We start from the raw sequence: 25,750 nt of genomic DNA on the forward strand, positions 1-25,750 counted from the left end.
AGGAGTTGCCCGTGGCAGGGTAGACCCGGCCCTGATTAATAAGTGCCGGTGCTTAGCACCGGCACAAATTAAGCCCTGGTCACATCGGAATTGCGCCGCTCTTCTGGATGTCTTTTGCTTTGGGTGGTAGCACCCTGTAACATATAGCAGGCACAGAATAGCACCATTTACGTTGTATGGAGACCAGAGCCACAGTCTGCATGAACACACATTCAATGTTGTACATACTCCATGCACAGTGTGTACACTGCTGCGGTGTTTGTGCTTGAAACAAGGCGCACTGCCCCAACACTACATACCACCTAGCAGAATGAAGGCCCCACCCTCACCTCCAAAAACACAAGCAGTCTCGTACTGGTCATGAGAAACATACGATCGGTATGTGCAGCCCCGCTGGACATGCCAACCTGGGTTCTGCACCAGCTCCGGTCTCCGTGGAAATCCCCGATACATTAGAAACTGAAGCATGGCACAGCATGGTGGGTGGCGTGGTGATGGAATATGGCATAAAACAACTAATAAACTTGGGTTTACTCTCCAGTGTGCCAAACGCACATCACAGACCTGCTGTCGGTTCATTCTGCATCATGACTCCCCAGATTCGAAACAACACCACCACGAGCACTCAGGGGCAAGGGACAGGAAGAGCAAACCGCTGAGAGTGATCGGATAAAGTAGTCGCTTTCTCGGCCATCCACACACCATCAGCGGGCAGCTCCTGACCCCGCCAGCAACACAACAGAAATCAAAAATACAACTCAGTCAAGCAATCCATCATCCTCAGTGCATCTTCTACACACGAGGAGAGAGAAGGCGATAACTCAAAAATAGTTACCGCCACTGTTCCCAAGAAGCTGCGCACGCGAGCACAGAGGTCACCTTAAGCACACAGTGTGCTGTAATTAGCGCGCACTCCCGTGATACCGTTCGCGCCGCCGCTTTTAAAATGCGAGCAGCGCGAGATTCTTACAGTGCACAGCTGCTGATTGTGGTCCTTTGAATTAGTAACACGAATACTATTTCAATGGACCCCAATCAGCCCCGCAGCTGTGCACTGTAAGAAAAGGAACACAGCGTGCGCTAAATCACACGTCGTGTTTGAGCCTTTGCTTTTCCTTAATGTGCACAACTGCGGGCTACTTATAATCCTTTGTGTCTCCTTCCTCCAGCTCTCCTGTAAGCGAGAGACGAACGATCTTCGATAACAAACAGTAGCTGCAGAAATGCAGCACTGTCAACTCACACTCGGAATGGCTTACGAAGATCAGGCTTTTAACTACCACCTCAGCCTACTAACCCTTGAGGTAGCGCCACGGAGTTCTGTTTACACCCGAGTGGCACTCTTTATACCGAGCAAGTATTTAATTGTACTTTAAATATAAAAGACATAATGGAATGACAGAGTGCCTTCGGTGATCTAATGCTGCCCATAGGCCACTGTAAGCGTCTTCCAATACTGACAGCACCCTCGGGTGTCGCCTGTGATTTTTTGGTACCATTGGGGAAATCTTCTACACGACTGGATCCGTAACTTTACACGGCTGAGTATAACTTGCTTCACAAACTGCACAACGGGCTCGTGTCGGCTTGTTTCAGCAAAAAACCCTCAGCAGTGCTTAGTGTACAGTTAAGTACCGTTTTCTGCCTTGAGGTGCCTGTCGCACCTATAGAAGATCTTCCAACTAAGTGACCACACTTCGGTAGCAGATGATCTTTAACAGGACATTAACTATTTAATGAATGCATGAATGAATGGTTCCTCATCACTGTGGGGCGTCTAATTCGATTGGGCGTGTCCGCAGTTATCTCCCTCGGTAGGGATGATTCCCTTATCCTAATCGGCGAGGAACCCTGTGCTCTACTACCAACGCACTGGGGGTGCCTCTGCAGCGCTCTTGGCTGACTGACACACAAACACCATTCAGGTGCCCCGTCTATCTGAGTTAGCTGCGGCGCCTCCCTCTTCCTACCCTCCCGTCATCGGCGCTCCCCTAAAATTATTCACAGGAGCACCGATTTCTGCTGTGGCTCCTCACTGTCTCTGGAGGTCCTTCCTTTCACCCCTACGGTGTCCGTGCAGCTCCACTTTCCGTACCTTGACAGCCTCTGAGCCCTTGGGGCTCTTTTCCCCTATGGCTCCTCTTTCAACACCGTTGTGGTTGCCCCCCCTCTTCCTGGGGGGGGGGGCTCCCCTTATCCCGACAGTGCTTCAAAACCCTCCCCTCTCTTATCTCCGCCCCTTGCCAACCGGGACGCCACCTACTACGGTGTCGCTCCCCTCTGTGCCTCCTCAGCTGGCGCCTCTCAAGCCCGCTTTGCTTCCCGCTACCTCCCATAGCACAAACTTTTCCAGCAATCCCTACTGCAACAGGGACAAGATGGCAGAGCGGAAGTGACGCGCATTTGGGCGGGCAGCAGACTGGAAGCGCACAGGAAGTGAGATTTCAGCGGACAGTGGTGGACATGCAGCCATCTCTGTGAGGACAAACACTTTTAAGATTAGCAGAGAAAGTATACGCTGCACAAAATATAATGCTAACAGTACGGACCCCACTACATTACCAAGAGGCATACTGAAATATAACAGAAAAACAAGTATGAATAGCACAAAACGCAAGGGAAAATACAGGTATAACACTAGCTCTGAAATTCCGACACCACAATGTAGGGGGCAGACACAAACAAAGCAAAAACAAAAATACAAAGGATGACCATAAAACCCGTCACTAACAAAAACAAGTCAGGTCCCGGGCCGGCAGCCAATCACAGCGCGGCCCGGGAATGACGTCACGGGGGTGTCCCGGGCCGGCAGCCAATGGCAGCGCGGCCCGGGACAAAGGGGCGGGGCTTAAAAAAAGCACCAGAAACGCCCCCGAATCGCGTTTTCGTGAGAAAGCGCGATTGACAGCGTCTGCCTCCCAATGGCTAGCCTCCATTTATGGAGCTAGCCAATTGGAAACAGAGGCTGTCCTAACCTCACTATTAGAAACAACAGATTTCGATCTGGGAGTGGCTTCGCCCCTCGCCAGGTTACGAAACCTAAACAGTAGCGGCTACTACCGTAGCCGGGTGGTAGGGCAGGGGCCGTGGGGTTGGGCGGATAAAAAAAAGTAAAACAAAAACAACAAAAACACTTCCCTGTGACAGCAGGCCAGCTGCCGCCTCTCCTCTGTCCTCTTCTTTCTGACTCCAGTCTGCAGCAGGATGCAGGTAGCAGCAGGAAGCACTTGGCTCCCAGCCTCCCGATAGCCAATGACAATGCTGCCATGCAGCGTTATGAGTCGCCCGAGCACTGTGGATCGGCGCTCAGCCAGAGAATGGGGGCCTGGGCTTGTTCTCAATGCGATCTGTAATGCAGCTTGCATGGAAAAGATGCGAAGTGTGCATGAATGATTGGCCAGCCCAAGAGGGCCTGCCAGACAGTCATGTGCACTTAGGAGTGGGTAAACCACTCCTCCCCTACTCCTCTGTCGTCAGAGCAGCCCCGCCCCAAACGCAAAGCTGCAGCGGAAGTAAAAATAAAATGATAATAATGCGAGTTATTATCATTTAATGTTTCCTTTACTTTACTGCTGCGTTGCAGTGAGGTGACGCTCCTCCAGCATAGCGGAGGAGCTACTGCTGCATAAATAACATACATTCTGCACCATTTGGTTGGTGGCCAAGCAACAACTTCACCATTTATCCAGTGACATGGTCATTAGCAGAAATTCTGTAGTAGTTACCCAATTGCAAGGAAAATAGCAAAGAACTGTCTCTAGTCACATGGCGGATGGCTAGATTCTATTTGGCCAGCCGTTTGGTCAAAAGTGAAGCTTTTCTCTTGGCTTCTCTACCAATTGCCATTACAACTGCTATTCAACAAGTGGCCAGATAAATAGCAGGGAAATGTCAATATTTTGGTGGCGGCTGGCTAAGGTGCTGCTACCCCAGCTAAAGGTTTAATAATAGCCCAGAGGCTAGTTAGAACCCAGAATCTATGCCTTTCGGTTTACCATTGTGTAAATAGAGGCATTGCTTTAGTATTTGCCGAGTTGCCATTCTAGTACTACACATTTGGTGATATTAAACGTACTCCTGGATAAACAGTGATCTTACTTTGCTACAAATCATTCATACTGTCTGTTATTTGTCCAGAGTTTGGTAAATGGTAGTGTTTATTTACACAGCCAACACCCAAATGATGAATAAACTCTGCTATTTAGCCAGGGGGCAGATACATAGAAAAGGTTATTTGCTACTTGTACAGCTGCCAAGGCAAACAGATTTTCGCTATTATGGCAGTGGTTGGGTAATTTGTGAATTTCTAGCAAGTGGAAGTGGAGCTGATAGGCATATGAGGAGCACCCACACTCGAAAAAGAGAGCAAATGATTTGATGATACTGGGTTTAGACTTTTTCATCAAGAAGGACCTTCACCAAATTGTTTATTCCGTTAAGCTCGTGAATGACATTCAAGATGACAAATTAATGGAAACTGGTTCAATGAAAAGGGTTCCTCCGAAATGATTTAATCAAGCTTGTTTTTTGTCGAGTTCACAATGAACTTTTTACAGCTACTTCAATCTCACGACCCTGACTTTACCATTACATCAGGCTTTCTAAATTAAAACTACATTTAATATAGTGACTTAATGTTTATGTATTGTATTTAATATACCCAAATTCTAGCTGCGTTTGTAAATCCAGCCCTGAGTCAACTTGCATTAAATGAAAAGTTATCACTAATCTTAATGTACCCCTTCAGCCAGCACTAATCACACCCCTTATGTGAGAAATTGGGTTTTGATTGAGGGCGTTGAAATCCTACTCAAGCAGCAGCCACAAACCTTGTCAGCGTGAATCACAAAAAGTAACTAAATTAATCTGTGATTAACCTTCTGGTAGCTTGGCATAAAAGCAGTCAGGCTTTACTTAGTGGCAATGTGAAAAGTATATATGCAGCACTTAAACAGTAATAATGTAAAAAATACAGCAAAAAAAAAATCGCACACCAATTTAGAGAAATAGAACACATTTTTAACACCAAATTAACAAAACTCCAATCAGTAGAACCAGAGTTACGACATTTTAAAGTTCAGAGTTTCAAGTAAAGAAATAGCACCTAAAAGATCAAAGTGCCAACCATGGACATCTAGTCATGGGAGTCCGGGACAGAGTAAAAAGTTACAACTGACAGCAATGGAAAGTGATTCGGATACACAAAGTGGATTGGGGACGATTCTTAACTTTGGACTTAGAAGAATTTCTTTAAGGTAAAGTTCAGCGGGGCAAGGCAGCCGGCGGTGTCCGAGGAGGAGGCATCATCTGGGAGCCACTGTATGAAGTTGCAGCAAAGATTTCTATGTTCAGACTTAGGGCCAGATGTACAACCCTTTTTTGCAATTGCAATATATGATCTGCCATTTGCGAGTGCAAAAAAGGGTCCTGGCATGTACAAACACTATTTTGCGAGTCACTGACTAGCAAAATAGCATCTGCGACTCTTCATATGTGGCCTTCCTAATAACGGGTCTGAATGCCATATACTATTGTTTTGCAGCCACATTTGCAGCTGCAAAAACTCGCAGTTTACCACCTACTTCACCTAAGGAGGTGGTAAACCACTGGCAAACAGGAATTGGTCCCAAGGGGAACCCTTCCCCTTTGTGAGTGTGTGTGAAAATATTTTTTGAGAGCAGGCAGTGGTCCCAGGGTCCACTGCCTGCTCTTAAAATATGAAACTTAAAAGTTTCATTTTTCTTTTTTAATGCCTCAAAATGGGATGCATTTAAAAGGAACTGCTTTATTTAAAAAGCAGTCTAAGACATGGTGGTCTGCTGACCACAGCAGGCCACCATCCCTGGGAGTGCTAACCATTATCAATGGGGTCGCAAATTGCGCTTGCCTCAGGAATAATAATGAGGCATGCAATTTGCGACCCAATAGAAATCGCAAACAGTGTCTGAGACACTGTTGTACATTCACTTTTGCAAGTCGCAATTCGACCCAAATTGCGACTCGCAAAAGTGAATTGTTGTACATCTGGCCCTAAGTCTCTTTTATGGAAGTTGAAAACCTACAGTGGAACAAAGCTGCAGACAGTAACCTGCGGGGGTTCCATGAGACCTGATCCTCCTTCTGCAAGCAGCTTCTGAACAGGATTTGCTGCTGTGGAGAAGAACATAGAGGGAGCTACCATGAAGTCAGGCTGAGGAGCCATGTACCTTGGGAGAATCAGCAAGGATCTAGGTCCCGGTCTTCTCCCGGTTCTAATACCACTTTTTGGCAGAAAACGTTTAAAGTCTCAAGTTTTTTACTTGGGCTATCTGGACACCGTTAGCACTACTTCCGAGGGACCAGGGCTAGAGGGGCACCACTTGGAGGGTTAGGACTCCCCCAGGCTGAGTCCAGGTACAGATTTAAGATGGTTTGAGCCTTTTCTGTCCCTGAGACTCTGATGAGGAGGCCAGCTAACTTGCCCTTGTAGTCACTCTGTGTTCAAGCAGGCAAGCAGATCTCAGGCAGCAGGGCAGTCCTCTAAGGGCACAAAGCAGGCTTCAGGCAGCATGGTAATCCTCTTGGTGCAGCAGGGCAGTCCTCTGAAGTACACGATCTCAAGAAGGAGTGCAGTCTTCTGAGAGTCCTTCCACATGTCTGGAAGTGAACTGAAGAGTGCGTTTGAGAGTTCTATTTTTATACCTGTTGCCAGCTTTGAAATTGAAGAAACATCTGGAGTTATCCCCCCACAGGAGTGTCTGGAATTTCCTGCCTCCCTGCTCTTGTCCCAGATTGTCTGGGGGTACAATAGACCAGTGTGAAGTTCTTGGTGTGTGAGTGGCGCTGGTTCTTTGAAATGCCGGTGGGGCTGTGTACAGCTTGCCCCCAGCAACCTGCCTGGGTGTCCCATCCTGCCTACACCAAAGCCCTCTGTTGTGTGGCTATCTTGGAGGAATACACAAAGTCACTACACCCAGTCATGTGACCGAGGAAACAGGCTGCAGTCACCAGATGGGTAGGCCAATAAAATGCTGACTTTCTGAAAGTACCATTTGAAGAATTGTGACTTCAAATCCAACTTTACTATTAAAGAGGATTTACAATTACAATTCCTTAGACACCAAACATGTCATGTCAACCTGCTCCAAAACTAAAGTAACCACTTGTTAAATGTAATAGGGGCACCCAATGTTATCCTTGGAGATATGCCTCAGTAGTAAAATATGAACTTGTGAGTTTCTCACTACCAGGACATGTAAAACTTAAACATATATGTCCAACCTTTAAAATACAATGCTCTATCCCTGTGAGCCCTTTAGGACCTACTTTAGGGGTGACATATATGTAATAAAAAGGGAGTTTTAGACCTGGCAACAGGTTTATTTTGGCAAGTCAAGTTGGCAATTGAACACTGCCTACAGGCTGCAATGACAGGGTTGCGAGATGTTGTAAAGGGCTACTTATGTGGGTGGCACAATAAGTGCAGCAGTCCCACTAGTATATGTACACAAGGGAAACCCAAAGATCGTAAGTGAAGTGGTGTGGCTCACTGGTTAGAGGCGGCAGACCCGTAAGCAGAGGACGGCCCGGGACCAGGGTTCGATTCCCGACGCGGCAGGGTCGTGGACCAGGGTCAGCGGGCTCGATAATTCTCGCCTCGGTGCCTACTCCAGTCAGGGACCACACTCGGCAACTCTGGGCATTAGCTTGCCTCATCTTCACAACGGCCCCCAGACCGCCGGGGATGCTTGGTCGCACCTTAGAGATACCCATTAGGGACCATCTCTCAGGGTGAGCCAGGACGGGTTCCCCAGCGGTCGAAGCGCGGAGATACTCCTCCGGGAGTTGATTCTAGCGCTATATAAACCCACAATTAAATTAAATTAAATTAAATTAAGAGACGCAGGGTACTTGAGTAATTCTAGAGACAACAGCCCCTTAACAATTAATGAAATACAGTTGTTCTGGATACAACAATCATTTCCATAAACAGATTCAATGTTCAGAGTTTTCAATTTTATTACCACAATTCGATCAAAAATTTTAATTACCCAGCCAGAATCATTTAAAAAACCACTTCTCTATTAAGGTACTGATTCCCACTTGTGGTTTACTCTTGCATCGTATTGAATATGAGTGTCGATAGAAGCAGCACTAAAATGTATTGTATTGTTATATGGGCATATATTTGGATTTACCCCCAAATCCGCCGCAATTTTTTGATACAACAGTGCACTACCTTGAAGGTGCTTCATCTTCTTATGATACTCATGAACAGGCATTAATTGTGTTGAAAAAAACTGTTGTTTGTTTAATTACAGATTGTTGAAAAATCAGGCGCTTAATGTAATGTATCAAGTGATACCATGCCAGGCAACTGATCATCAGTCTTGATGATGATCCCATATTTTTACGGGATCGAAACGTCGCCGACATACACTCTGACCCGGTACACTAGGCTTTGTAGTATTTTTGTTTTAGGTGCAGTAGTGTTTGGCTTTTAATAAGAAGTGACCTAAAGGTGTTACATTAATGTTGGCCACTGTTTGCTTGCCTGATTATGTCTATATGCCATTTATTTTTAACACCTGTTTTTCTGTGCATTATTGTTTTTTTTGCTCATTGTTTGTTTCAGTTCATTGTTTGTTTGCTCTCTTGATCTTTTGTTTTTGAAATTATTGCGGCTGGGGTAATTCACATTTTTTATTGAATTGTAGTAATAAAATTGAAAACTCTGATCATTGAATCTGTTTATGGAACTGATTTTGCTATCCAGAACAACTGTATTTCTTTTTTTGCTAAGGGGCCACAGTAGCATTTAAGTTTTTAGCCCTGCGTATATGGTATAGCACTTTGCAAGGGACTTATAAATAAATTGCATATGCCAAACAAGTGTAATTCAATTTTGACATGTTTAAGGGAGAGAGCACACGCACTTTAGCACTGGTTAGCAGTGGTAAAGTGCAAAAAGTCCCAAAGGCAACATAAACAAATTTAGCAAAACAGAAGGTGTGAAGGCAAAAAAAGTTTGTGTGTATACCTACATAGAGGCCTAAGTCCAACACCTTATTTTATTCAATGTATGAAGTTGTGAATATGCAAAATTTGCCACTTTCCCTAATGCGTGTCTGAGCGGAGTGTTTTTTTGTTTTGTGAATTACCTCTTGCTTCTCATGACCCACAGGTTATACTGTACTTGCTTTGATCTGATAAAAACAATTTTAAATCTGATCTCAGCTAGATCTGAGTTGAGTGTGCCTATAATGAATCTGGCATGTTCCCAAATACTAACAATAGGAAATGTGGCATCCTATTTTTAAGTGTGGCTTGACAGAACAGCTGTTTTCAAGACCTATTGTTACCAGTTCCTCAAAGTACACAAAGAATGGCTCCAATCAGAGGAGTATTACCCTCTCACCTCATGTTATTGGTTGTTTGATGTATCATCCCGCCTCCTAAGGAGTGCTTGTATTGCAATGCAGAAGTGACTATGTTACATCGTAAAGTGCTGAATCTTCACATGTTCAATTGATCTCACGCTTGAGTGGAATACAGAAAAAAATCAATCCTATTTTCTGGTTTTGCTTTTTTCACTGCAGGAGGCTTTATTAAATGCTTAAGATTAAGTCGAGAAAACCCAGCTGCCTAAAAAAGCATTGGCAAAGCTAAATATGTATTTCTTTAATTTAACACTGAAACACTGGAATGCACAAATGGAGTTTGCCAGCATTCGTACATTAACGTCAGACCTATTGGCTTTACACTGCTCATAGCTGTTGATTTCTGATGAGCTCGTCATGCTTATTATCTATACCTGGAGTGTGGATGTAAACAATTATACTGATTAAAGGACTGATATAAATATGTAGATGGTAGTAATATCTAATGCTTCAATGTATTTTTAATAGATTGGTGTGCCGTCTTCAGTGCCTAAAAAGATTATCTGGATGGACTGTGGGATTCATGCCAGAGAATGGATTGCACCAGCTTATTGTCAGTGGTTTGTTAAAGAGGTAAGCCATTTGCCTGGTGTACCAGAGAACACTGGCATGTTCTAAAGGAGATGGTTGTGTGAACTGCACCTTATATCTCTGGCATAGAAGATAAGGTCAAGCCAAATAGCACTGACAGGGGAAAGTATAAACGTGTGAATAACGATAAGGATGTCACAACACTCATACAGAAATATATACACCATGCAGAGTTTAAAATCCACAGTTAAGTTGAAGAATAGTTTATAATTTGTTCAATTTATATATTTGTATGGTAATTACTTTGTGTTTTAATAACCTAAATATTGTTGACTGGATTTTTATATGCTTAGCTGTCTGCGAGTGCACCATCCATCCATTTATCTAAATTGATGGAATGTCTAGTTATTTATATAGCGTGTATTATTGCCGCTCCCACTTTGTGATCTGCTACCTGCTTTCCTACGGGGCCTGTGAAACGCTGTTAGGCATGGCAGGGGGTGCGGGCATCCATGGCCCACCCAGTGCGTGATTAGCAGCCGCCTTCTTTAATGCTGTCACATGTAACAAGAACTCTATTTATCCAACATTACAAGTGCACAGCATCGTCAAGCCTGTTAAGTGTGCCACCGACAAGCCAGAAGCCAACATCCAGGGGCCAGGACCTCTGCCCGTTTCTTACTCAATTCTGTTGCATGGCCTTTTTCTCTGACGCAAGGTAATGAATGTGCTTCTTTCAAACATCAGGGCCCTCTGACACTGTGTTATCATTAGGAAACAGCCTGTGAGTCCTTTTGTGGCTCTTCCCAGGGAGTATGCAGTTTCCACCATTGTTCCATTTCCTGGAATGTCTGCCAACCAATTTCGCCATCTACCCGAGTCCATGCAGGCTCTTCTGGGAATGAATGCCTCCTGCGAGGGCTCTCTCCAGTAGAGGGAGGATAGTTAATCATTTCAACAAAATAGACTACAAATCTGGCTGTTATAGATGTAAAAATTTAACATTATTTGTTACCCCAATCGTTGTTTAGAGTTGGATTATTCAATAGATGTTTTCCCTAATTGTCTTGTAGAAAACAAGAAGGTAATTTCCAGTGCGAAGCCTACCAGACTTGATGAAAGTGATTGTTACTAATTGTTACTTTCGGACCTCTTTTTGCTATAGTGTGACCAAGTGAACATGTTTACTATGTGTATTTAGCCCATATCTTTGAGCTATAATATCACAGGTCCTAATATTGAAGACCACGCATCTCATGAATGACGCCTGCAATTATGAATACGTTGACCTCATTAGTAAATTTGCTCACAAAGCAATTGACGAAACAAGATCTCTCCTTAGATGTAATAACTGCCACTATGTAGGATTTAATGGTAACTTTTAATGGCTTGGTATTAAGACACCAGTTTATTCAGATCAAAGCCTACTTTTTGATGTAACTCCAGTCACTGTATGCCTTGCTAGGATAGCCCGTGGCCACTCTCCTAATAATGAACATATCATTACACTTACAGTGTCTGTGTCTCTCATTTTGTAAATGATAACCTGTCTCTCTGCTCCTCGGTATCTATTAGCTCTCCCAGATCTGATACCGATTATGAAAAGGGACGAATAATCTGCTGCAACTCAGAATGTGACCAGGAAAAAAGCGACCTCAAATTTGACATCATAGTGACAAAAGCACAAAGAAAAATGTGTTACCTCCAAAGTGCAAGAAACTAAATCCAGTTTCCGACCTGTCAGAAAACACATTATCTAAGGGCCTGATATACAAAGCCCTTTTGCAGCCATAAGCATTTCGATTCACTTTGGCTGGGCAGTCGCAGCCGGCATGACTCGCAGGTGGGGGGCAGGGGGTCGCAGGGGAAGGTTTCATTTAAAATTACAAAAAAAAAATGAAATGTTAACTTACCCGGCTGGTCCCGTGTCGTCTCTGCTCCTCTCCTGAACAGGAAGCAGGCGACCCCCCTCCCCCCCATAGCCATTCGCAGTCCTGCAATGGCAGCGTTGTGGTTGGTCAGGACGCCGACTAGCCAGGCGTCAATGGGGAGGCCTACATGGAGAAAAGGCAGAGTGCGCATGACTGCTTTGGTCGTCCCAAGAGGGCCAGCCAGCCAAACAGTCAGTGCCCTCAGTAGTGGGCAAGCCACTCCTTCCCTGCCCTAAAGCAGGACTGCCTGCCCCTAACCAAACATTTCTGCTTTCGCGCAGTGTGAGAAGCAGAAACATAAAGTGGTATTTATAATACAATTTTATGCTTCTGCTTCTCGCACTGCGAGAATGCAGTGGGGCGACGCTCCTCCGCCCTCATGGAGGAACGCCCCTGTGGCAGGGTCAAAACGGAGGTGACGTAGCGAGCAAAATAACAATGGATTAAACCCAGATCTGTGACTGGGGGTGAGGGTTTGAAACTTTCAACATTCCATCCATCTATTATTTTATTTTGTGATGTTACTATGATATTTTATTCACTATGTGCTTTGAGGACCACTCAATCTTTGCTGATTGCCCGTGGTCAGTGTCTCCCTTTTCTGAAATACTGACTGCAAGAATATCTTGAGAAGCTATGTGTTCAAATCCTGAAAGCGCTTTTTTCAATTTTATTTAATTGCCTCTACTGAGAATATCAGGCGGTTCATGCATTTGGTACATTGGAGAGAAAATAAGTGTTTGATTACATTAAGTTTCTTGGTAGATTTTACTATCCTGTATGAACTCCAGATAATCCCTCTTTCTGATCATTGAAATATCGAATTTTTCAGTGTGGGTATCAACATGTATTCCCAACTTGCGTTTGCACTTGTTTCATGTGATTTCTTTGGTTGTTTCAATTCAATTCTGTTTTTTTTGTGTAAGTTTTTTGCACTGAATTCTTTTAAATCTTTGCATTGCCCAGGTTCCTATGGATCCTACATTTTACTGCTCATTTCTCCCTAAATTAGGGAGTGTTGGTTGAAAAGCTTCTGATCCCACACTTGTTAAGGATCTATGTTTTATTTGCCTGAGTGGGCTGTTGATACTTGATGCTTCTGTCTTTTGTCCAGTTTGCGTATAATTAGTGCCATGAACATCTATTAGGAGCTGTGTTACTTGCGCATCAGAGAAATGTTCTTCTTTTGTCATTCTGTCATTGCTCGTTTATTTGTTTCAGCACACTATGGGGTCGATTCCGTTTCGGGAAAAAAAACGTCCGTACGATTTGTATCCGGAGCCCTCTCCGTACGAATCGTACCCGTCCGTCCGAGTCGCTTAGTACGATCCGTATTCCGTGAATCTGTCGCGATCCGTACGTATTGCAAGGCTGAAACCGTGAACCGTACGACTCGTACACATGCCGTACGACTCGTACACATGCCGTACGACCCGACGAGTACAATCCGGACTGGGGTATGAGGACACGATTCGTACGGTCAACGTCAGGTAAGGGCGAGTTGTACCAAAAAGCACACAAACACATACACACCGTACGGTCCGTACACCCCATGATCGCAGGGGTACGCACCGTACCCCTGCAATCATGGGGTGTATGCACCGTACCCCATGTACAATGGGTGTACGAGCCGTACCCCATGTACGATGGATGTACGAGCCGTACCCCATGTACGATGGGTGTACGAGCCGTACCCCATGTACGATGGGTGTACGAGCCGTACCCCATGTACAATGGGTACACCCATCGTACATGGGGTACGGCTCGTACACCCATCGTACATGGGGTCCGGCTCGTACACCCATCATACATGGGGTACGGCTCGTACACCCCATTATCGCAGGGGTACAGCTTTATAGACCATAAAGTGACAGTGGTTATATATCCATACCACTGTGCTGTTTCATTTTCATCCTGTCAGGTAGAACACATTAATAAAGTAATTGACAGTGAATTCTATCTAGGCAGTTTTAACTCACTTTCTATTCTTTCACACAGCGCTGCAAACCTCACTACACTCATCATCTCACATATGGGATTACTATCCTTCTCCTTACTAAAAAAACATCTCTGAGCTCCTTCCTTAAACTCCGAAGTAGTAGCTCCCAGTGCTGACTAGGTTTTCCACACTGGTAAGGAGGACCCATATGATGAAGCATGTCACCTTCGGGTGAGTGAGGGTTCTTATCCTTAAGGGATGTCTCCCCCTTGATGATTAACATCACTTAAGTTAGTTTTGAGAGAGGTAGGGCTATACTGCATAAATTGCTTTCATACACATGAATGAGACTATAGGTGTGCTTTTTGAACTCATTGCTAGTCATCAAAGCGATGCTATTCTGTTTTACGAAGTTAATGCTATATAAGCAGGTTTACAAGCCCCACCCGTTGGTCCTAGGGGTCTTTTGGCTCATAACTTGTTAGGTCCCTTACCTGGCAATGAATTCTTACCATTGTCTTTGCATAGTGTGCCACCCTCAGGTCACGTATGCCTCATTGTACCACCCCTTGAGAGCACAAGTTGAGAGACAGAGTACAGAGTTGGGTTCTCTAACGCAGGCCATTACAAACCCCATTATATTTTCCTCTTTAAATCAATTAACTACAGTTTCATCATTATCTTCAAGAAAGAAGAATAGACAATTCAATTGGGCTGACACTAACCAGATTCGAACCTTCAGTTGTGACCCTTGTCTGCCCGGGAGTGCGCCCTCCTATAGAGGAAGCTTTGGGGGCCCATAGCTATTGAACACAGTGCACTTCTGCCCCTGGTGCTGGTCCCTGAGGTGAGTTCACATTCAGAGGCTCACACTGGAGGCTGATTCGGTATCATCATAGGTTCTGCTCTTGCATCTTAATACAAGTTATCACCTGACTGGACTGGGCAGCTAAGTGGATTTTGCCCTGGCACAGTATTTAAAACTTACTACACTTTGAATAGCCATATCTTTGCAGCTGTCCATGCTGCATCAGATTGGCACTGCTTCACTTGTGGCTCAAATATTTCCCTGGACCCAACTACGTATTTTTGTGGGTCAGGTTGTTATAATAGGTTACTGATCCATTCAGATGCATCTGTGCACATAAGCCTGGGAACAGCTGAAACACGACTGTGTATTAGCCCTTATCGTTCACACCCTGTACCTCTGGTTAACAAGGTTAACTTGCCATGGTCGCTTCGACCCACCACCTTTGTGGGAAGTGGCTTCAAATTACTCAATAGGCGCAGACAGTAGCAAAAAATGTTAGACAGAACTCCTACTGTCTCCAACCTCTCATGTTGACTCTAATGAAGTGCATAGTTAGTAATAAAATCTCCCTGGATGTAAAATAGATGCAGGTGGTGATAACGCTTGCGGGTACCTGGGTTCAACCTCCCCGGCTTTATCTCGGAGTTGGACCTATCATGGTCCTGAGATTGATTACTCCAGGCCTTTTTAGCTTTCTTAGTTCAAATGAACTACGATTTCTAGATGAGGTGATGTCCGGGCTTTTTATGTTTTATTTGCAATGAGGTGGGCTTACTTTGTCTCCTTTATTACAATTGTTAAGGTTATATTAATACTAATATTTAAGCGCGGAACTGCCCATTTCCTGTAAACAATTGATTCAGCCGTAAAGAAGGTCAGTACAGGACTCATTTGTGGGTGTTTTTAGTTAGTTAGGGAACCTGGGATGTTCTTGGCCGGTTTATTGTTCATATGTACTAAGTTTGGGTGTCTGCACAGTCATAAACTGTGGATGTTATTCATATGGCCTAATATAATTAAGTACATGCACGTGTTTGATCCTGAACAGTGATTCACTTTGGTGTTATTTAACTTAAGTCAACACGGAACTGATATTTTATGTCGAGTCTGTTCAACAATATTTACACTTAGATCAGTCTCTCCATAAAAGATACCTTAAGCTATACAAATACAGTACAATACATCGATATAATGCATACGGTATAATAAATAGTAATTTTAAGTAAGCAAGAGCTTTACTGTACGATTACCTAAAATTGTTACAATATGAATCATGGATAATGAACAAATACAATAAGAATGGTATTGAATACAATACTTTTAAGATCATGACTATGAGAACTTTCTTGCCACATAGGAAAAGAGTTGGAGCGTCCGATTACCTGGGCTGTCTGCAGGAACATCCCTGCCTGATTCTAAAAGGGCCACAACCAACGGTGGCGAAGGCTTAGAGTGGGCCTGCAGAGACGGATTGTGTGAATTGCGTCAGCTATTGAGTAACCGCACAACCTGCAAACCACCTCTCCTTTTGCTCTCAAACATGGGGCGGCATGTGTGTTTGACGGGAGGATGCCTGTTTTAAAAATTGCCTTTTATCCTGCTGCTAAAGGCTTCCCTCAGCTAGTTTGTGAGGCTTTAAGGAGGTGTCGCTGATTAGCACCATCCAGGCGTGGTCACGCATCTCACGGGTTGCCCTGTCTTCTAGTCACGATACTAGTTTTGGTGTTTTGTTGGCAGCTGGGTGATGCAGTCCACAATTGGGCTATTCCAAACAGGTAATTGATCTTATAAGGCAATCAATGGCTGCTGAGTGGAATTTGTTGGTTATTTCCAATCTGACGGTATGGTATATGGTGTTCTTGTCGGATTTGAACCTGGAACAAATGTTGGTGAATGTGCACGCCTGACAAATAACTGACTAGACCGAATTCCAGCCTAATTTGGGCAGGTGAGGTGTAACTGGAGAGATGGAAGATTTCCCTGTAGATTTTTACAATGGTTGTGTCCAGGATTTTTGAGTCCCTGCCCCAAAGGGCTTGGTTTCCATATGCCAGTGTGGACACCACCTTTGCCCTAGCTATTTCTAGCGTGGGGCTTTGGGACAGCTTATTCAGATTTCTAAATAAGGCCCTTAGCCATGCTACCAGTGCAACACCTTTCCCTCTGATCTCTTTTTGAGTTCTGAGGTTCCCCTTGTTGTCAAATATGAGGCAGAGAAATTGGTATTCACTGACTTCATCAACCTTGGTGGAGTCAAGTGTTGGAAAGTGGGTTATTGGTAGAGGCAAATGTAGGTCTGCCACTGGCAATAAGGCCACTAACACATTATAGGAATCAGCATAGGTCTTAGAAAATTATTCCTATGCTCAACCCTTGGTAATGTGGCTGCGAGCAGACAGGCTTAAATTCAAAGACAGGTATGTAAAGCATTTAAAAACACCAATTCAGTCAATAATTAAGACACAACAAATAATAAAAATCCAATACAAATTTACTAACAATAGGAAATATTTTTAACTTTAAAATGACACCAAAACGACGAAAATCCAATGTAGGGAACCAGAGATATGAATTTTCAAAGATTTAATAAAATATAGCACTTAGAAGATTATAGCACCATATTGTGATACCTGCCCGCGATAGACCGGGCCAAAGTCAAAGTTTCAAGCTGGGCGCGATGGAGCCCTGAGCAGCTACAGCTCATGCCAGGTCCCGGTCTCAGTTTCTACCTTCACACTTAAAAACTTTCCTGGAGCTTTCTTCCAGAGGGACCGCAGAGCTCCCACCCAGCGAGTCCGGATTCGATGAGAGTTCGCCGGCTTACCTTTCGACGAGCTCCCGGTCAACTTCCCTGGTACTGACTTAGAAAAGTTTTCTCTAGTGCTTCCGTGGGGCAATTCAGGAAACAAGGCCGGCACGCAATGAAAGGCAGGTGGCTTGGCATTCGCAGTTGCTCCCGATCACCTTTTCTACGAGCGGACTTAGAAACTTTTCTGGAGCTTTTTCTCATGGGGTCTCTCGATGCTCATGTAGCCGTATCCGATGAGGGTTTGCAGGCTTTAGATTTATTCAGTCCCGGTCAATCTCTGGAAGTTGGAGTGATGGAGCTTTTAGCGGGACGAACCTGGTTGGCTTGGCCGGCTCGCGGTTGAAGGCAAGCATCCTGGCTGGCAAGGTTGAGTCAGTCCCTCTATGGAGCTTTTTTTCAAAGTAACTTCAAAATTCCCCAAACTTCTTGAACTTCTTCCTGAAGTTCCTCAAGGGGTCCCAACATGTCTCAAACTCACTCCAAGGGTCTGGAAGCTCCAAGATGGTGCTTGAAAGTTGAGGACTTCAGTTCCCACAATCCACTGGTACAAAACTCTTACAAATCCACTGATTGTTCTCCACGGTGCGGACTTAGGTGGTGATGTTCCAGATTATCTCTTTTAACCTGTAGCTTACAGGGAGTCCACTCTTTAGTTCTTTTTCAGCTAAATAATCGACAAGGCTGTAATTTCAGATGGTGCAGTTTTTAGAGGTCAGGCCTTAGAAATCTTTGACCAGCAAATCTTCTCAGCTTGGCAATGTCTTGCTTCAGTACGGTTCAAGCAGCAGATCTGGAGGGGTCTGCCCCTCTCAGAGACTTATTCCAAGTTCTCTGGGTCAAGCAGGAGATCACTTCTAAAATATGGGAGCAGGGTAACTCCTCCAAGATATGACCACATCCTGTAGAGTGTGGCATTATTTTGTCCCAGAGTGCATCAACTCTTCCAAATCCATAATGGCTGGTTTTCCAGCAAGGAGGTAAGAGCTGGCTAAACACACCCCTAGGATAGCCTCTACCCCCTGCATCTGCTCATACCTTCCTTAATCATACCATTTGCCTAAATGGGAAGTTCAAAGTTGTAAATGACACTGTTCTCTGCTCTCCTCTTTGAAGAACATCGTTTACGACTCCTCCCCCTGGCCTGGCATTCCTATGGAAAAACACACTGCCCTGCCAGTAGAACTGGTTAACCCCGGGGGCTCTTTATCACCTCCAAAAGGCAGCCTGGCTAATCCACTTAACTCTGACCAATCAGGGCAGACCACTGGAAGGCTGAATTTGGACTTACAAACAAGAACGTCATATAACTTCTTGTATATACACTTTAGGAGAAATTCAACAATTTGATATGGTTGGATTTATTAATACCATTCTGTGAAGTCTTTGATTGGCATTTCTAGCCCTCTACTACCAAGCGTTACTAATCAATAACTTCCTACCATGTTAACCTATGTAACAAGGTATTTGCAATGGGAAAAATGACTTGGGCCATTTTACCAGCACCAGGACTTACAAAAACATATTTTATAAGTACTTGTCTTATAGCTACAGGAACCCCACCCTATGTGCAACTAGGGGAGACTTTAGGGGTTCTGAATCTGTAGAAATATTGCAGATCCTCCCTCCACAGTGCTCTAAGCATTAAAGTCGAATTTGAGCAGCACTGTACCACAATGTGGGGAGTGAAATGTGAAATTTCACTTAACTCAGGGCATATATTGTGGTTTGAGGTTTGGTCCCTGTTTCCATTGCCAGCCCAGTTCGAGCAGCACCCTCACTTTCGCTGGGTGATGACCTCCTGCAGGGCATACAGCTTACGGAGGCTCCAGGTGGTGCAGAACCACGCGGCCCGGCTTATCTACGGTCTCCCACGTTACCATCACTCCTCCCCCCTTCTTAGGGAGCTCCACTGGCTGCCTATCAGGGAGCGCTCCCTCTTTAAGACCGCCTGTATGACCTTCCAGGCCCGGCAAGGTACTGCCCCGGCCTTCATCGCTTCGCTGATTAGCGACTATGTTCCCTCCAGAGAGCTCCGGTCCTCCTCCAAAGCTTTCCTCCAAACCCCCCGTTTTAAGCGGAAAAAGTGGGGTGGTGCCAATTTTTCCACCCTGGCCCCTGCTTTGTGGAACTCTCTGCCTGATCACCTACGTTTTGCCACCCACTATGTCTCTTTTCGAAAGGATCTCAAAACGTTCCTGTTTCGACAGGCCTTCCTTTTATAAACTTGCTTACCCCTGCAATCCTCAGTGAACCGGACCTTGTTAGCGCCAAGAAACCGCTCGGTGGACGTTGCGCTCTACAAATGTTTTAAATTAGAAATTAGAAATTTGTAGGGAAGGGGCAAAAGCATGCTTTAGTCCCAGGAGTGTTTTAAGGTTAGGTGGTGATTTTCCTTAATAATTTGATGCTTGATTCTTTGTGCATATTTGTGAGGATCTGGGAGTATGGGTAATTGCGACAGATGGATTGGAAGTCAAGTGGCCTCTCTAGGCCCTCAGATTTGGTTTGGCTCGCTGAGACTTTGTATACAGATTGGGACAGAGAGCATCTGTGGGTTAATAAGGTGGCCCCTTATGTCTTTGTGACCTTAAGGTGTCAAAAGGTGGGCTTGGGCTTTAGCTTCTCAGGAGACACAAATGTGCTAAATCCACAAGTGGTAGGTTTGCTGATTAGTCAGCAGGGGGCACGAGTAGAGATGTAGGGTTTCAGTCTGGCCCTGGTCATTCGAGCAGTACACAGTAGCTGTGTATACGCAAGGTAGAACAACAAATGTAGGTGCATTCAGGGAGAAATGGAAGACCCCTTCTCTCTGGGACTGCCCAGATCTTTCACAATAAGATTGAGTATAAGATGGATGCCGTTCATAGGGTCAGGGGTAAAAAAAGGCCTTGGCCCTAATGCTAATCAGCTATCACTGCCTGTCAGTCTGCAAGTGGGTTGTGCCACCCTCCTCACTGCAATATGGTACATTTTGGACACCACTCCCAGTCCTGCAATGCCTTTTGCTATGCTTGTGTAGCAAACAGTGTTAAGCACCTCAACACAGTCCGAGGAACGTCATCACTAAAGTGGGGTTTGGAATGGCAATAGCTGGCCATTCAAAGTCCATTGTTCTCATGTTAGGGCTGTAGACTTTTGATAAACAGGTGAGAAGTACCATATCAAAGTCTGTAGCCCCAAACTAGATGGTCCACAGAACTAGAGAGAGAAACACCCCACGTAAACTCTAAGCTTTACTTCAAAAGTATCACCAACCAGGGTGGATGAGCTCCAAATGTTAATGTGCTATATATTATTTACCAACATTTGATAGTTAATCCGTTTTAATGACATCCTTATTCTAGGAAATTTACAACATGTTAGAAATGGGGGTCTCTATTTGGCAAATGTAGGTATCTTCATCCAAATAGGGACCCTTGCTTCTAGTCATGATAAGGGGGATACACACTTTAGATATTTCCTGCTCACTCCCTGGGTAATTTGGCGCAAGCAGACAGGCTTATCCCAAAGGCAATGTGTAAAGTATTTGTAGTCAAAACACACATTAATAAAGTGAAAACACCACAAATGGACACCAAACCAGTTTAGAAAAATAAAATATCTTTAGCTAAACTCAACAAGACCCAAATGACAAAAATCCAACATACATTGTATAAGAATTTGACTTTTCAAAGGTTTCAAGCAACATGGTCCACAGAAAACTATGGATGCATGATTCTACACAAAGTACCTGTAGATGTGTCAAAATTCACAAGGCCAGACAGCAGCAAAGAAGGGAAGCGCCGAGAAACAAAGAGATGCATCAGTTCCTGAATCCTTGGGGAGGCGATGCGACAGTTCTGCTGCACGCAAGAGAAGATATGCATCGAATACAGACTGTAAGGGGAAGTGATGCATCGCCTTCAAGATGGTTCTGGCCTGCTGGTGATGCGTCGGGAAAACTTGCTGCACAGGTACGATGTGTGGAAATCCGGGATGCACTGGCAAACGATGCAACAAATGGCACTGCGTCAGTTTCTTCAGCTACGATCTCACGATGCGTCGGTTCTTGCAGCCGTGACAGGCTCTGCATCATCTCTGCAGCGGCATGGCATTGCATGGAGATTCTCCTCACACGGTGGTGCTGCATCAGAAAAAACTGCTGTAAGCAGGGTGATGCATCAATTTTCCCAGCTTTTCAGGTTTCTTCCAGCTCCTAACATCAAGAGCAACCTCCAGAGGCCCCAAACTGGAATAGGCACCTCCTGTCAAGTAAGTAATCTCAGTAGCAGAGTTCACGGGAGCTGTGGGAGAAGTCTTTGTGTCCCTGAGACTTCAGAACTGGAGGTCAGCTCACACAGACTCTTAGAGATTCTTGTTCAAGCCGGTTCACAGCAAAGTTCCAGTCTTTGTCCTTCCCTTGGCAGAAGCAGCAACTGCAGACCAACCCCACACAGCAAAGGGCCAGACCTCCTTCTTCCAGCTCGTCTCCTTGGCAAAGGTTCGTCTTAAGTACAGAAGTGATCTAAAGTTCTGGGGTTTAAGGTCTACTACTTAGACCCCATTTTGTCTTTGTTCTCTTTGTGCAAGGATCTCTGAGCCCAGTTCAAACCTTTTCTGTCCTCACTGGTGCAGTATGGCCATAGGGGGTGGAGACAGCATTGTGCAAGGAAGACAGGCCATATTCAGGTGCAAGGAAAACTCCTCTCACTATTCTAAATGCAGCCACACCATATTCAGCTCAGCTCTGAGTCATCAGGGAAGGGCCAGGCTCACCTTACTCCCCCTCACTCCCCGTCTACAGTGAATGCATATCCCCAGCCCCTGTCACTCCAAAACCAGACAGTCAAACAACAAACAGGCAGAGGCACACAAAATGGTTAAACAAGAAAATGCCTACTTTCTAAAAGTGGCATTTTCAAACACACAATTTAAAAAACATCTTTACTAAAAGATATGTTATTAAATTCTGAGTTCAGAGAGCCCAAACTGTACTCCTCTATCTTGTCCCAATGGGAAAATATGTTTGTAAGATGTTACAATGTATCTCCTATTCCATCCCATGGGTCAGATATCCTATCAATCGTTAAAAACGAATTTGGCAGTATTTCCCTATCAGTACTTGTCTCACACACACCAGTACATGTCTTGTCTTTCAAATATACTGCATCCTGCCCATGGGGGTACCTAGGGCCTACCATAGGGGTGTCTTACATGTAAGAAAAGGAAAGGAAAGGTTCGGGCCTGGCACTTGCCAGGTCAACATGGCAGTTTAAAACTGCGTACAGACACTGCAGTGACAGGTCTGAGATACCGTTTCAGGGCTACTCATATGGGTGGCATAATCATGACTACAGGCCCACTATTAGCATTTTATTTATAGGCCTCGGCGCACTTAGTGCACCTTACTGAGGACTTATCAAATATGCCAATCAGGGAGAACCAATTATAATAACAATTTACACAGTGAGCACTTGCACTTTGACAGTGATCAGCAGTGACAAAGTGCCCAAAGCATTTAATCCAGCAAAAACGACAACCCCACAGCATCAAAAATACAGGGGGTAGAGGCAAAAAGTCAGGGGAAACCACGCCTAAGATGCCAAGTCTAACACAATCACTTGAAGACCAATTTGAAATAATCAGCATCTTCTAACATGCTTTTTCTTGCTCAAGGCAAACAACCAAGTGTTTGATACTAACTAACCAGGACTCAGATACTAACAAGATAGTTTTATAGTTTTAACCATCTGCCCTCTCAAATCACAAGACTTTATTATTAAAACAGCATCTTGCCTCTCTGCATTTAAGGCTGGTTTGAAATATTAAAATAACCCTGAAAATTATTGTAATGCAAGCTCCATATTGTAGCTAATGCGAAATAGAGATCAATCATGCTCGAAGTGGGAGCATAAAATTGTATTTTACTTCATGATTTAAAAAATAAATTGTGCTACGCAATTCATTTTTCAGGAAACATTTCCAGTTACTGGTTAATTAACATACTTTTTTACAGGCAATTCTGAAGAGCAAATCAGTGAAATATTGTAATGCTTTACGGTCTGACAGAGTAATAAGGAACAATATTTCCCTGCAACTGCAAATGGTTCATGGATGTAAAAAAAATTGTATGCCATTCCCATAAGGTGTTTTCTTAGGTGGATACTCTAGACCAGTGGTTCTTAACCTTTTTGACTGCTGTGGACCCCCACTTAATCAATACTGGAAGCAGGGGATCCTGGCCTAAGCAATTTCGATGATTTGAATCACAAAAAAGGACACAAAAATACAAAAAGAAGCATTCATAAAACAAAATACACAAATGGTGAAATATTTTATTTAATTCATAAATATAAACAAATCTAAATTTTAATGGAGAGGTTGGAGAGTTTCTTAATTCAATTGAGACCACCCATTTGATGCCCTTGCACTGATCCCTCGAAACAACCTGGGGATACAAACTTAATTTTAGCCTCCAATCTCAAAGTCCTTCACATTTACAGAACTTTTTGATTTTTTCAATTTTGCTTATTTATTTAAATACACTTTATTAATTTGTTAATATTATTTTGTTTTCTAAGCAGTCACAAACCCCCTAAATGGGTTTCGTAGACCACCAGAGGTCTCTGGATCACAGGTTAAGAACCACTGCTCTAGGCCTCTCAGCCAATCCAGCCCAAAAATAGGTAACTAGTTCCAAGACTACAATGGGTTTTCCTGAAATCTTGCATAGTTAATCTAGCGTTGCGTGCATGTCCTCCTGTGATTGATGTCTCCCTGAGAGACACTGTTCTCCTTCTGCCTTCACTGCTGAAGACAGGTACTCTCACCAGCTTCCTCTACTTCACCATCACATCCAGAAATTACTCTTCACTGGGTGTATTGAATTATACCATATAGTTTTAAGATCTGTGAGTTTCATAATACCACCTATCTGTCTTTCTACACTCTGTAGCTACCCTCACTAAATGCATGAATCCCTGAACTTATCCCTACGTCCAAATAACTGTGGTCCCTTCTCCTGCAGTTATTGAATAGAAGGGGTAAGAATACATTCATTGGAAATTGTGAAACCAACCTGCTTCCTGTATCCCTAGTCCTCCATGCTCGATAGACTATACAAATAGATGATGGCCTTTAGCTTGACATTGTCAGGGGCATATGTCTTCGTATCCACCCCATAGTCCTTGACTCAATGTCTGTTAAACAGTTACGTCCTTCTGGTATAATTTGCCATGAGAGATTTTCAATAACTGGGTAAACATTATGAAGCTGGATGGAGCCCGGGGAATCAGGAAATTCGGGAAACAAAGATACATGGAAGACAGTTGGTTGAGGGGGCTACAAGAATGTGCTTTTTCCTGGACCAAGGAGCGAGGGAGTAAAGAGATGCATAAGGTCTGCCCCAGTACAGGGCTGCTTGATTTCCCATTGAAGAGGATATGGACAGATAGCCATTCTTGGTATCTTTATTTCCAACACAATTTGAGCTTCCACTCGAAACATTTTGGTAGGTTAAAATAGAAAATCCATTTTGGTGGGTTAAAATAGAAAATCGCTATCATTCTATGTGACTGGCTGTTAAACATTGATTCAACATTACTAACCTTTTCTCCCTATATGGAAATCAAATATTGCTTCGGTCATAAACCTTGTTGTCCAAGTACAGTTGATTGATGAGTTCGTCTGAGAAGAATTTGGAATTTTCAGAAAAGACAGACAGATAAAAAGGGGTGTGGGGGGATATCAGTCACTGCTCACAATTTGCTTCTTTTTAAATTCTTCCAATTCACATTGATGCAAGATTTGAATCTCTATGCATTAGCTTCATTATAGGTTCAATACATCTTCTCTTTTTCTGGTGTACAGACCATCTATGTCTGTGCTAGCAACCCCCATTTGTAGAGGACTAAGGCACCTTAACACTATGTACAAATAATATGTTTCTCCTTCAGGATCTTAATGAGTGGCTGGAAGACCCCACTGGCCTAACTTAGACTACGTTAAATGGTTTGTCTGTCTTGAACTTAATCCCACACATGGCGCAGGCCAGCTGCTGCATCTCATCTTTTTGATGCCTAATTTAATCTCTGCCTTGCAGCCCATCCCTCTCTCCTGGAATGACCATTTGACAGTCCCATTTATTGTCAAGATTCCCTGTGGGCTAAAGACTCAAAACAGCTTTAGAGGGAATTGGAAAATAAAATCTGTAGCCTAGTTACGGCCACTGCCTAAGCAGGTTTAGCACATAGGTGGTTCAAAAGCCCTGGGTAAGATCAACTTCAATGATCTTGGACATCTACACCTCCCTCTCCTTCCAGAAACAGAAGC

The 25,750-nt window shown here is 44.1% G+C and overlaps 1 protein-coding gene across 1 annotated transcript in view; it reads left to right on the forward strand.

Moving 5' to 3' along the window:
* Window positions 1–25,750, forward strand: part of LOC144822608 (carboxypeptidase O-like) — a 344,789-nt gene that overhangs the window by 109,583 nt on the left and 209,456 nt on the right. The window contains exon 6 of the mRNA XM_078680335.1: window positions 9,888–9,992. Within this exon, the coding sequence (XP_078536461.1) occupies window positions 9,888–9,992 (105 nt within the window). The remainder of the gene's footprint in view (window positions 1–9,887; window positions 9,993–25,750) is intronic.

Source organism: Lissotriton helveticus, chromosome 3_1, assembly GCF_964261635.1.
Source record: "Lissotriton helveticus chromosome 3_1, aLisHel1.1, whole genome shotgun sequence".
NCBI lineage: Eukaryota > Metazoa > Chordata > Amphibia > Caudata > Salamandridae > Lissotriton > Lissotriton helveticus.